We start from the raw sequence: 12,382 nt of genomic DNA, 5'->3' as shown, positions 1-12,382 counted from the left end.
ACTTCAATTTCCATCAGCCTCCAGCCAGGTCAGGGATGATAGGAGTTGGAGGACAGAACAACACATATATTGAAAGCACATTCAACCCAAATTTAAAGTGCATGGTTTTCCCCCAGAGGATTATGGGAGCTGTACTTCGCCAGGGATGCTGGAAATTGCAGCTTTGAGGCGGGAACTACACATCCCAAGATTCTTTGGGGGAAAGTCATGCACTTTACATGTATGATGCAGACCTGCCCGTAGCCTGCAGTATCTGCAGTAGAGCCACACAAACTCACCCCCCCCCCTTTCTATCCCCAAGGCAGGCAAGCAAGAAGCATTATCAGAGTGCCATACCCTCCAATGTTTTCCAGCAGAAAATGGGGCAAGTGTCAGCTGGTGTGCCGGCTGGCTTGGGCAGGAGCACGACACCCAAAGATGCGTGAATCAGCTGGCTGCCTACCCTGCTTTAGCCCCTACCTGGCAACTGCTCATTCTCTTCCCTCTTCACTTGCTTCCTCCACTTGCACTGCACCTCAAACCACCACAACAGCAGCAGTGGCTTTGGCAGCAGCAAAGAGGGGCCGGCATAAGCGGCGCACATGTCCGCTCTGGTGGGGAAATGCCCCATCTCACCTTGCACACAAGGGTTCTGCTTTACAAAAGTTCCTCTGCTAAGCGTAAGTGCTGGCTCCACCTCCTCCTCCTCCTCCTCCTCCTCCTCTTCCTCCTCCTCCGCTTGGCAGTGGCAGTGCTGGAGCAGAGAAAACAGGGCATTCTTGGATGAAATCAGAAGCTGGGATGGCTTCTGAAATCCCATGAATGTCCTGGGGAAATAGGGACATTTGACAGGTATGGAGTACAAAGACACAGCACTCGATGAGGGTGTGAAGAAAGGCTGGTAAGGGTATGTGGCTGAGGAGGGTGTGTAGCCTAGGGAGAGTGCCAAGGGCCTGATAAAGAGTTCCAAAGGGCCACATTTAGGTTCCCCAACCCTGTTCTATTCCTTTGTTATGAGCATACAGACCTGAACAATGAGCTCCAGATGCCTTGAGTAATGCAACATTTGCCTCTCAGCTAGCCATCCACTACAACAATGGGATATATAAGAATGGACCAGCCAGGTAGTGCCCCTGCCCCCACCCCACCCCACCCCACTGTCTCATGTGTAGCCTTCTGTCTATGGCTTTCTTTCTCCTGCTAAGGGCTGCTTTCCTCTTAACTGGGCCTCAGATCTCCTCCTTCAAGGACAAAGCAAGATCAAGCCAGGGAGCCCACCAGGAAATGCACCACAAAGAAAGAAGTAAACATCCTCCTCCCTTTGTCCAGTTTCCTTTCTAGGATGTCAATCCCCAAAGAATTTTCCAGGACTGCAGGAAAAGCTGCTCAGGTTCCTGCCGCAGCAAAAACAAAAAACCCCATGCTGCAGTTGACGCCTAGGGGACACAGGAAGCTGCCAGAGTGTCCTCACCAACTGGCACAGGCTCTCCAGGGACAGTCCTAGCCCTACCTGTAGATGCCAGAGACTGAACTTGGCTGTTCCTGAATGCAAAGCAGAGAGAATCATAGAATCGTGGGACTCTGGAGCTGGAAGGGTCATCTACTCCAACCCCCTGCAAGCAGGAATCTCAACTAGAGATTCATCCATAACAGATGGCCATCCATCATCTGCTTAAGAACCTCCAAAAGAGTACACCACCTCTTGAGGGAGTCCATTCCACTGTCAAACTGCTCTTACTGTCAGAAAGTTATTCCTGATGGTTAGCTGGAATCTCCTTTCTTGTTACTTGAAGCCATTGGTCCTACCCTCCAGAGCAGGAGAAAATGAGCTTGGTCTACCACTGAGCTGTGGCCTTTCCATTAGCAGGGAAAGCGACTGGTTGCCACAGGCTTCTTGCCTCGTTGCCCCCAGGTTGCAGGGTATCTCACAAGTCACAAGACAATCCTTAGCCTAAGAAAACTAGAAATGAAGCAATATGAAGAGTCAGCCATGATTTAGGTCACAGTCCCATGTACAGTTTGATGAGTTTAGCAATGTGATTCTAGTTGAACGTTCCCTACAGGGAAATTAACATGATTGCAACTTAAGGTTTATTTAGAAGCAAGTCCTATTGAATGCAATGGGATGCGCTTCTGAGTGAGTTGTGCAGGACTGCACTGCAGAGTGAGCCTTCTGAGAACATATAGATATAGATAGGACTAGACTTCAAACGGCATTTATAAAAAAAGTCAAGCTGCAAGAAAACCTATTCCATGCAGTAGGATAGGGATAAGGAACCTCTGGGCTGAGGCCACATGCACCCCTCCAAGTCCCTCTATCTGGCCCTCAGGACTCTGTCAAGACCACACCGTCTTTCCAGCTCCACCTGCTACTGGCCCTGCCTCACACCATCGTGGAATGTTTTTGCCTGGTTGGAATGTATCATTGATCTCCCATAATAATATCCTGCTTGCCTGGAGAGGGATGTGTGAATGTGTGTAGGAATGACAAAAAGGCAACATTTACCACTGCTGCTCTGCCCACTCTGAGCAGGTGTGCCTCTCCAGACTGGTGTTTTTTGCTACAACATGCCACTGATGCAATTGCACTGCATCGGCAAATGGACACATTGTTCTGCTTTATTAGTTGCTCAGAGATGCTTTCCCAATGTTGCAGCATTATTGTCATATAGAGGGACACTCTTGTGCTATAGCACAACAAAAGTGGGCAGAAAAATAAACCTGGAGCATTTGGGATATAAAAGAGAGACAGGATTTCAGCAGGAAGCTATGGAACATGTGCACAAACAGCATTGAAAGTGGGATCAGGAATAACTGCCCTGGTATTACTGTGAGCCTAAATCATGATGACTGCATCAAAAAGGGAGAGGCCCTGAGTGGCTGCATGCACACAGGAGTAAAATTGCCACTTGCTACAAGCTCTTCCACATTCACCCCGTGCAGTGCTTGCACATTTAGGAGGACTGGAATAAATGGGGGGAAATTCTCAAGCAACACTTCAATCAGATTTAGGAACAAATAAACAACCATTTATGTTCACCTAATTCTCATTTCCATCCTGGTACTTTTTTATTTTATTTTAAAAAATATATAAAATACTCAAATGTTTTCAAAAGTAAAAGATATAAAGTACTGAATTTCTAAAGTGTTGTTGAATATTTTATTAACCAACAATATTTGATTAAAAAAATTTAAAACCCATTTTTTACACAACATTTTCAAATGTTCAGAAATGGAATTCAGATTCAGAACCCCCTCTGTTCTTCCCTGGTATCGATGTTAAACTCACTGGTCAGTAGTTACCTGGGTCTTCTCCCCCCCCTTTTTTTTTTTGAAGATGGGGACAACATTTGCCCGCCTCCATTCTGCGGGGGGCCTAACCTGTGTGTCTATTTTAGTACAGTTCACAAATGCCAAGTCCAGAGCAGAACTGGCTAAATTGGCCAGTGCAGATGCAACTTTATTCTCATCAAACCATGCTTCCTCTCTCACTCTCAGAAATGTAAATATGTATGCCTTTCCTTCTTCTTTTTTTTTACACAGTCATGCTTCTAAGCAACCTAAGAATTCGTTCCACTCACAAAAGTCCTTGTGCTTCCTCAGTCTCCCTGCTTTGCTGCTTTTGCCTCACTGTCTGAAACCCTTGTACCAAACATCACACCCTGAACCCAATGCATGCCAATTGCAACAAATAACTATGAGAAGCTCTTGAAGGAAGCTGGTAACAAAAGTGAGCAAACAGCACATCCCTGAGGAAAAAGTGATCTGCTCTGGATCTATTAGGCGGCAATTGTACACCCAGTTTCTTGTGAGTAAGCCCCCTTGAACTCAATGGATAGATTGCAACCCTAGCTGGACTTACTGCCAGCGGCGCAGCGTAGTTTGCTAGCGCCTGTGGTGGGGCAAGTATTGCGCCCCCCCCATGGACTAGGCAGCTGGGTTAGGGGCATGTGCCAGGGGCATGTGTGGAGCCCATGTGGAGGGCAAACAGAGCCTGCCTCCAACAGGCTCCTCACCCGCTGCCTCCATCCACTTGCCCATTAGACAAACCCACCCGCTGCTGTGCCTCAGCTGCCAAGCCTCTGTGCCCAGGGCCAGGCTACATATTGATCATACTTAAAAGTTATTCATCTTCATCAACCTTTTATTCGACCGTCAGTCAGAAAAAAATACATTTGTCAATACACAGTTAAAACTTCCAGGAAGATTTTAGAACTTAGCCAACACTAAAATGGGCTAAACAGATAGCCCCATTAAAAGTTATTAACTTCCTGCCTCCATCCAGCCTGAAGATCTCTCCTGAAAGTTCCCTTCCTTGCTATCATCCCCTTTAAATTCTAGATAGGATTGCCCCTTGTCTCCAGAAGGATATCCTCATTGCAACAGCATTCCAGCTCACACTCAGGATGGGCAAGAAGAGAAGGCCAGGAGGAAAACAGCAGCACATTGCCTGTGCAGGCTGGGGTGCCACTGAAAGAGGGGTAAATCACAAAAGAGGCTGGCTCACTAAAGCAGAGGGCGAGAACCTTCAACTCCCATCAGTCCCAGCAAGTTGTAGTCCAGCAACATCTGGAGGGCCACAGATTCGCCAGACTCACCCTAAAGGCGTGGACCGTTTCACATGCAACTCTTTCTTTTCAGTCAGGTGGAATGGGCAATGCATTCAGTGCTTCAAGGAACAGTTACAACACCAAGCATTTAACTCAATTTCCATGCTTCCCAATAGTAGCATTCTGTGTAACTCAGAACTCTGCCAATTTACCACAACAGACAATGCTGACTAGAAAAGCTAGCTGAACAAACAGTTAATACAACTTAGACAATACTGTGCCTTGCCCATTTTATCCATGCAGGGGACTGAAATCGCTGCTGACTTGTTTTAAGAATGTACATCCATAAATCCAGAGTCTGGCTGCGAAGGCATGCGTGGAAGGCAGCTATGGCATGGCCAGGCCTGTCACAGGAGCCAGGCCACAGAGTTCTTTCTCTCCCACCACGTTCAAGGGGCAGCATAGTGTCAGGCCATGCTTACCAGCTAGTGGTTTCCACCACCAACCCTTTGGGCGCATCTGTCTGCCTAATGTGAAAAAGTAGGAAGTCACAAGACAAGACGCACAGAAAACATCAAGAGCAGCCAGCTACCCGCAAGGCTGCCTGTTCCCGTTTTCTTCTCTTAGGCAAATAAAGCAACCTGTGTGAGCTTCCACGACTCACCCCTGTGGAGTCCATGCATCCAGGGAGCTTTCAGTAAAATCCTCGAAGGCAACGTCTCATCGTTCGAAGATAACTCTCTCTCTCTCTCTCTCTCTCTCTCTCTCTCTCTCTCTCTCTCTCTCTCTCTCTCTCTCTCCCTTTTTAAGAAGGAGGCAGTTTTCTTAAACCACAAGATTTACCGAGGTTCACAGAGAATGAGAGAGAGCGAGCGGGGGGGGGGGGAGAGAGGGGCAGGCAGGCAGAAGGGGAGGGGCTGGGGAAAAGAAAGGCCCAGAGGCCGTATAGAATGACAATGGAAGGAAATGCTTTATCAGACTCAGAAAGACCAGCCAGCCAACTCTACCCTGGGAACAAGGGGCGGAGAGAAAAAGAGGCAGAGAGACAGAGAGAGAGAGATCCTGCAGAAGAGAAAAAAGTTAGCCAAGCTGTTGTGGTCCCCTCCCTTGGCAGCAGATGTCCTCTCAAAAGCACCATGTCACACACAAGGCAGAGAACAACAATGCAGCAGCCCACTCCGCTTTCTAAAATAATAAATGTGAAAATAATAAAATGAGGTATAGTTTCTTTAAGAACCGCGACGTGGGGAATGAGAAAGAGAAAGAGAGCATTAGAATCTGAACAGCATTTTTCAGACACACCCTCCTCCTGTCTCCCTTTCTCTCTCTCTCCCCGACTTCCAACCTTCCAAGATCTTGTGAGTCAAATGTTAGCAATGTGTAACCGTAATGTTACCAATGTGGTACATGGAATCCGAGAGAGTTTATAGCTAATAAAACACATACACATATGTTGAAGGAGAAAGAAAAAAGGATTCCCAAGTGGCACAGCCCATCAAGACGGACCCCTGCCCAATCCAAACTTGTGCAAAGGACACGTTTGTGGTCCAGGCAGGTCCCCACCACCAAACTTCAAAATCTCAGAGCGATTTTTGTCAACAGCTTCTCTGTCCCTGGGTGAACTCTTCTGAATTTAGGTGCAGAGTGCAAATGATTATTTTGTGTGTTTGTGTATTTGTGGGGTGTTTTGTATTCTTTCTGGTGGCATAATGTATGTTTTGTTTTTAAATGTGTTTTTGCTTGGAGATCTTTGGATAACAAGTGCCATGTTATTAGTAGTAGTAGTAGTAGTAGTAGTAGTAGTAGTAGTAACAACAACAACAATCAGTGCTATTTTTCTAGGGGGGAAATGGTGCCAGAACTCAGCATGAACCTTGCACTCTTATAGCGGCAATGGCGTCCACCTGAGAGGGGCCAGACCTGAGTTCCTGCGACTTCTGGCTGAAAGAATAATATCTTAACTAAGTCTGGGTGTGACATGGCATTTTCACAACTGTGCTTTTTGCACACATCTTTTAAGATTGGTAGAGGGCAACACTCTTCACATCCTACATTCTTACAGAATAAAGTTTAGTAAAAACATGCAGGTGATATTTTGGAATTCTTTTTGCCTCTACAAAAACAAACTACCTTTGTGTTCTTTGCCTTCTCTACACACAACAGACTTGAACTGCTTCAGCCAATCCCATTTCCCAGATAATTCTGGGAACTGCAGTTCTGTGAGACATCAATAACAGAAAATTTTCAGCATCCACTCTCGCCAAAATACTTTTCCCCAGGATTTTTGTAAAGAGATTTGAGGACTAAAGAAGATCTGATACTGCTCTCTCTGCTACAGCAGCCAACCCCAAAGAGCTTCCTAATCTTTGTGTGTGTCTATGGCTTGGCATTTCTTATCACTGAGCCTACGCAGCCATTTAAAGCATATTCAATGCCCATTTAAAGCACATGGTGGCTTCCCCCAAATAATCCTGGGAACTATAGTTTGTTAAGGCTGGTGGCAATTGTATCTCTGTGAGGGGTAAGTTATAGTTTCTGGGATTCACATGCTTTAAATGCGCACTGCATGTGGTGCAGATGTGACCATTGAAGAAACCATCTCCAGCCTGCAGAAATGGTCAGACTTCAGCTCCCATCAGCCCTGACAAATATGGCCAGGGAAGGTATGAGTTGTATCCCAACTAGATCTGGAGGCACCAGGTTGGGGAAGCCTCTGTTAGAGCAACATAATTTGGGGCCCTAGGAATGATTCAGTTAGAAACGTCATAGGTCATATGGTATCTGGAAACACAGCAACAACAACAACAGTTTACCATGTACAATCTCTGCAAGCAGACAAGACTGGCAGATCTCATCATGCAATGCAAACATTTGGTCCTCTTGCACATTTGTTTCCGAATATTTGTGATGACCCAATAATGTGTGTTGGGAATAAGCTGGTGATTTGGAAGGGCTGTGTGGAAGCTAGAATACGTGTATTACTAGATTTAATAGATGAGGAAAACATGATGTTACTGCCTTCTGAATAACTTAAAAATAAATTCCAGTTTAAGCCAGAATATAGCTGGCATTATATTCACTTATATGACATCTGTTAGTGGAACTATCTAGACCAGATGCCTGCCTTGTCTCTAGGATTATACTCATTGAAATCAGCACCAGCTACAAATAATAATAAGAAAAAGTATATGATGTGTATATGTGTGAGAGAGAAGGAGAGGGGGAGAGAAAGAAGGAGGGTTAAAATAAGGATGAAGAAAATGGGTCTTCCAGATGTTGTCGGATTCCACTCCCAAGCCAGCATGGCTAATGGTCAGCAGGTGATCCCAGACTCCTTCCTCTGCAACATCTGCACTGGCTTGGTCATGTCCACAGAGTGGAAGATGACAGGACCCCAAAGGACATGTTCTACAGGGAGCTGGCTTCAGGCAGACCAACTCTGCATTATAAACAAGGCGTGCAAGGCTGGCAACATTAACCCTGCCATATAGGAATCTCTTGCAGAGGACCACAGTGCCTGGAGACAGACAGTCAGGTTGTGCATTCATAGCAGTAACCAGAGGAGGAATGACTGCTGGGATGAGTGCAGAGAGAAGAAAGGCCATGGTGCATCTGCAGCAGCACAATTGGATGCCTTCATCTGCATCAGCTGCACTAAAATATGCCTCTCCCCTATTGGTCTCTACAGCCACAGCAGGCACTGCAACCGCCCAACAGCTTGACTTCACCCCCAATGGCACACAGGAGTTCCTCCAGGGACTCCTGAGACAATGGATGACAACAAAGATGAGCATCAAGCAACATCTAAATGTCTGGAGGTTCCCCAGTCTGGCTTTAAAGCATTTGCAGGACCCAGCATTATATCACATAATATAGGAAATGAAACTAGAATAAGTATTGCAATTAGTTAATTTGTTTATTCTATCATTTGTGAGTGAGAAATATTTAGTATCCTGCCTTCCAATTTACAACAAATCTCCCAGGACACAGCAGCTGCATAGCTGCAGAGGGGCAGGGACCAAAGTTCTTGAGCTTTTCTTGGGAAATCAAAGTTTTTGAGCTTTTTTTTAAAGGAAATCAAAGTTGCCATATTAGGGATTACCGTGCCACCCTACAGACCCCCATGGCACCCAACAGACTGCCCCGGCTCCCTATGCTACTGCCAGCTTACAAAGGACAGCTTACAAAGATAGCTAAAACTCTGCTCTTGCAATCATATGAAAGGGGTCAGTAGAATTAAAGAAATCCAATGTCAGATTTGAAATTAGAATGTTAAAAGGGCAGGGCAAATAAAAACATATTTACCTGTTGCTGAGGAGACAGGAGGCTGAGCACCAGGCCATGCTCTTTAGGAAGAGAGTTCCACCAATGGGGAATCACCACCCAAAATGCCTTTGCCCATAGCTTCCTCCATGGAAGCCCCCTCCTGTGGGTCCCTCTTGCAGCAGACTTAACCACAGGGACTGCTACTCCTCAGCTGGGTGCTGTGCCCTCCATGCAGTGTCCAGCCAAACAACATTTTAAATTCCCTATGATGTCCCAAAGGGATGCTGTGCCAGGCACTCTGGAACATGGTGGGAAATGTAAAATGGCAACTCGCCATGGTGCAGTTTGAAGGCCAAGGTCCTCTCTTATGGCTTTTCTGCCCGGTAACTGGCATCCCACCTCTGACCAAACAGGATTGCTTTTATCAGTCATCGCTATTAGCTGTAGAAGCCATTGCGACTTCTGGTGTCACTCCTGTGAAGAGGCCTGGTACTGCAGAGCAAGGTCTTTGGCATTCCCTTCCCCCACCCCAGACAGGTCATTGGATCTTCTCATGGGAAAAGGGCATTGGAGAAAAGCCTATTCAATCAGGCACAGAACAGAAGCTGCAGTGCTAAATATGGAGCCCACAATCCCCCCTCCCCTGCCTTTCCACTCCGCCCCCCAGCGCAGGCTACTTTGTGCTGATGAATGAAGCTTTGAGCGTCCCCCATGAATACCGCATGGAAGAAGCTGCATATCGCTTTCCACCCCAGGGAGGTTCCCTTATCAAGAGCCACTGCCGTTTTGTTTGGTTCAGGACAGACAATGAGATGCTCTTACCCTCCCCCCACCCCCAACAAGTGTTACCTTATCATTCTTCTACCAAAAGATGTGAGAAAGGTCACTAGCCTAGATGACTTTTTAAAACAAAAACAAAACAAAATAGGCAGATTCATAAGGAGATAGATCTATAGATGCAGAGCAAATATCACCGGTCATGTTCTCAGCTGCAACAGGAGCCACCAGTCTACCACCCAAAAGGCCTTGTCCTGTCTACAAATTCACACTTTGTTTTCGCAGTGGCCAATTAAGGCAATAGCTCTTTACCAGCTCACATGTGAAAGGCTGGCATTGCAAGTGCATTCAAAGCCAGAACAATCACCACAAACTAGGTCTTTAAATAAATAAAACTGGAAGGGCAATGAGGAAAACACTGGAATACAATGGCTTGGCAGCGACATCATCTGGACACACGATGGTAACTGAAAGAAGGGATGATAACAACTCCAGGGGAGCCAGCTAGGGCTGGAGCAGCCAAGCAAAGCAGGCTACCCGTGGCTGGAAAAACTTCAGATTGATTCACAGCGGATTAGTGCATCGCATGGCTTCTCCACCCTGCATCTGGGGTTGGTTCTTGGTCACAGGAAACTGGAGACAGGGCAAGATGGTAAAGAGTTTGACCCAATCTGACAGAAGTGAAGTTCTTGTTTGGGGTTCTGGCACCAGGGGCTGCAGATGGCAGGCAGTGAGCAAGGCTCTGTATCATCTCCAGCCAAAGAGCCTTGTCTCAGTTGGACCTCACACAGTATTATTGGGGATGAACAATCAAGGGCAAGAAATTTACGCTCCTAGAGTCTAAGAGAGACAGTTGGCAGGAAGGTAAGAACAGATATACACACTGCACTACCAAGTTCTTTCTCAAGGGGATGGGAGGAAGCAATTCTAAGACCTTATAAAAATCTGCAAATCTATCTCATTTGGATAGATTTGGTGATTTAAGCTATCAACCGCTTAAAATATTTGTTTTTGTCTACCTTTGACCAACTAAGTATAAATCAGTTTATCTATCACCAAAACCTCAGCACAGATGCCGTTTTTAGAATCCAAACTCATGTGAGTAAACTTGGTGCACATGTTTACTTATATGCAAAGCATGACATCACACATCCAGCTCCTCTTCTGTAGTGTCTGCTAGAACTTTCTTCTTGGGATTTTTCAGCAGCCAATGAGGTGAAGCGGTGGACATGGTGGTTGATGCAGAACTAGAGCATTGTGACACAACAGGTTAAGTTCTAATAGGTCCCAGGGGCTGGTATGAAGATATATTAAGCACCCCCTTTGCTGAAGCTTAGCAGGGCTGCATCTGGTCCGTGAGGACAGGTCAGGAATTCTCTGTATGGTACTTTGAGTTCTACCCTGGGAAAAAGGTAAGGGATATGTAACAGACAACAAAAGAAACCACCATAAAGCAAAACCAGCTGCCATTGTTAGAAAGGACCATCTTTAATATCTTCTTTTTTCATTTCCTATATTTCATTTCATTTGTGCCCTCTAAACTCCTTGCCCCTCTCTGGTCAAAATCAGGACTCACTGATTCATCAAGGATGGGGGCAGGAGCCTTTTTCAGACTGAGGGCCACTTTCCCTTCTGGGCAGCCTTCTGTGGGCCACATGCCAGTGGTCAGTGGAGCCAGAGAAACCAATGCTGGACAAGGGAAAGACCAAAAGGGTTTGCCGAGTTCTGAAATCCCACCTGCTGACCGTCATACAGTGGCTGAGGAAGCTACTCGGGCACCCGGGGCACCGTGCCCAGGGGCTGTGTGAGCTGCCCATAGGGGCAGGGCACACCGCAGGGTCTCCGGAGTCTGGCTGCCTCCTCCCACTCAGCCTCCTCCCACTCAGGGAAGCAGTGGGCCTACGTAGGCGGAGCCAACGCACCCAAACCACCGCTTCTCTCCCAGGCATTCATTATAATAACCATACACAATATGATGCCTAGGAATGCGTGAACTTCCTTTAGCTGCCTTTGCAAGTGTTAACACACACACACAAACACACACACACATTTCCAAAGCAGTTGTGGCACTGAGAAGCGGCATACATTAAATTGTAGAGATAAGTTTGAAGGCATTTGTGGCCAATACCCGGGACGTACGGCAGCAGGGGCGGAGGAAGGGGGGAGGTGGGGGCGGGCTGCCCCATGTGTCACCACTGAGGGGGGTGACAAAATGCCGGGGAGCACTCACCATGGGGCCTGCAGCGTGCCCAATCCGCCACCCCTGTCCTTCCACTATGTCTCCCACATACCGTACTTCTACAAGGCAGTTTATTGTGGACCCCGCGCTGCTCGTTCATGGCAAATTTTACACAATACCCACACGGCACAGTCCTCATCAAAATGACACCCCGTATTATTTTATGATTTAATCCAGAATGCACCATTTCTGTGGAAAATCCGATGTGTAAGAAAGGCCCACTCACTTGGAGAAAAACAAAGCTCTTTCTGCTATTGTTGAGGGTTGCTTTGTGCATATCTTAGGAACTGGACATGTTTTCATGTAAATGTGTTTATATTATAACATGCTTTCACCCATGCGTATGCTTGGAGATCAAGCAACTAAGAAGTTAAACTACAAATGATAATGATGGTGATGAGGATTATCAGGGTTAAATGAGGAGTTGTCAGTTGGCATTTTGTGGATGTTGCGAAAGAACTTGCATGCATGAACATCAACTTAAAGAATAGCACATGTTACTGCAGCATAAGCTCTCATGGACTCAAGTCCACTTCATGAGATGCACTTTTCTTCAGAGTGTTTCTTCCTG

The 12,382-nt window shown here is 46.5% G+C and overlaps 1 protein-coding gene across 4 annotated transcripts in view; it reads right to left on the bottom strand.

Moving 5' to 3' along the window:
• The window catches only part of HDAC7 (histone deacetylase 7), a 179,166-nt gene extending 173,292 nt beyond the window's left edge, over positions 1-5,874 (bottom strand). Inside the window, exons 1-2 of one of the 4 annotated variants that reach the window (XM_083729182.1) lie at positions 5,194-5,871; positions 2,486-2,700 (exon numbers count right to left, since the gene is read on the bottom strand). Coding sequence is in view for 2 of the 4 variants with exons in the window: in XM_083729180.1 (XP_083585306.1) it covers positions 5,194-5,212 (19 nt within the window). In the remaining 2 variants the exon portion in view is untranslated. Of the gene's footprint in view, positions 1-2,485; positions 2,701-5,193 lie in introns of all 4 variants that reach the window. The other 3 variants (XM_083729181.1, XM_083729180.1, XM_083729179.1) reach the window with 3 other exon arrangements.
• Positions 5,875-12,382: the final 6,508 nt, after the last annotated feature.

Source organism: Podarcis gaigeae (assembly GCF_964106915.1).
Source record: "Podarcis gaigeae genome assembly, chromosome: 2".
NCBI classification, from domain to species: domain Eukaryota; kingdom Metazoa; phylum Chordata; class Lepidosauria; order Squamata; family Lacertidae; genus Podarcis; species Podarcis gaigeae.
The sequence above is the reverse complement of the archived record's forward strand: the minus strand, read 5'-3'. Positions and strand labels throughout refer to the sequence as shown.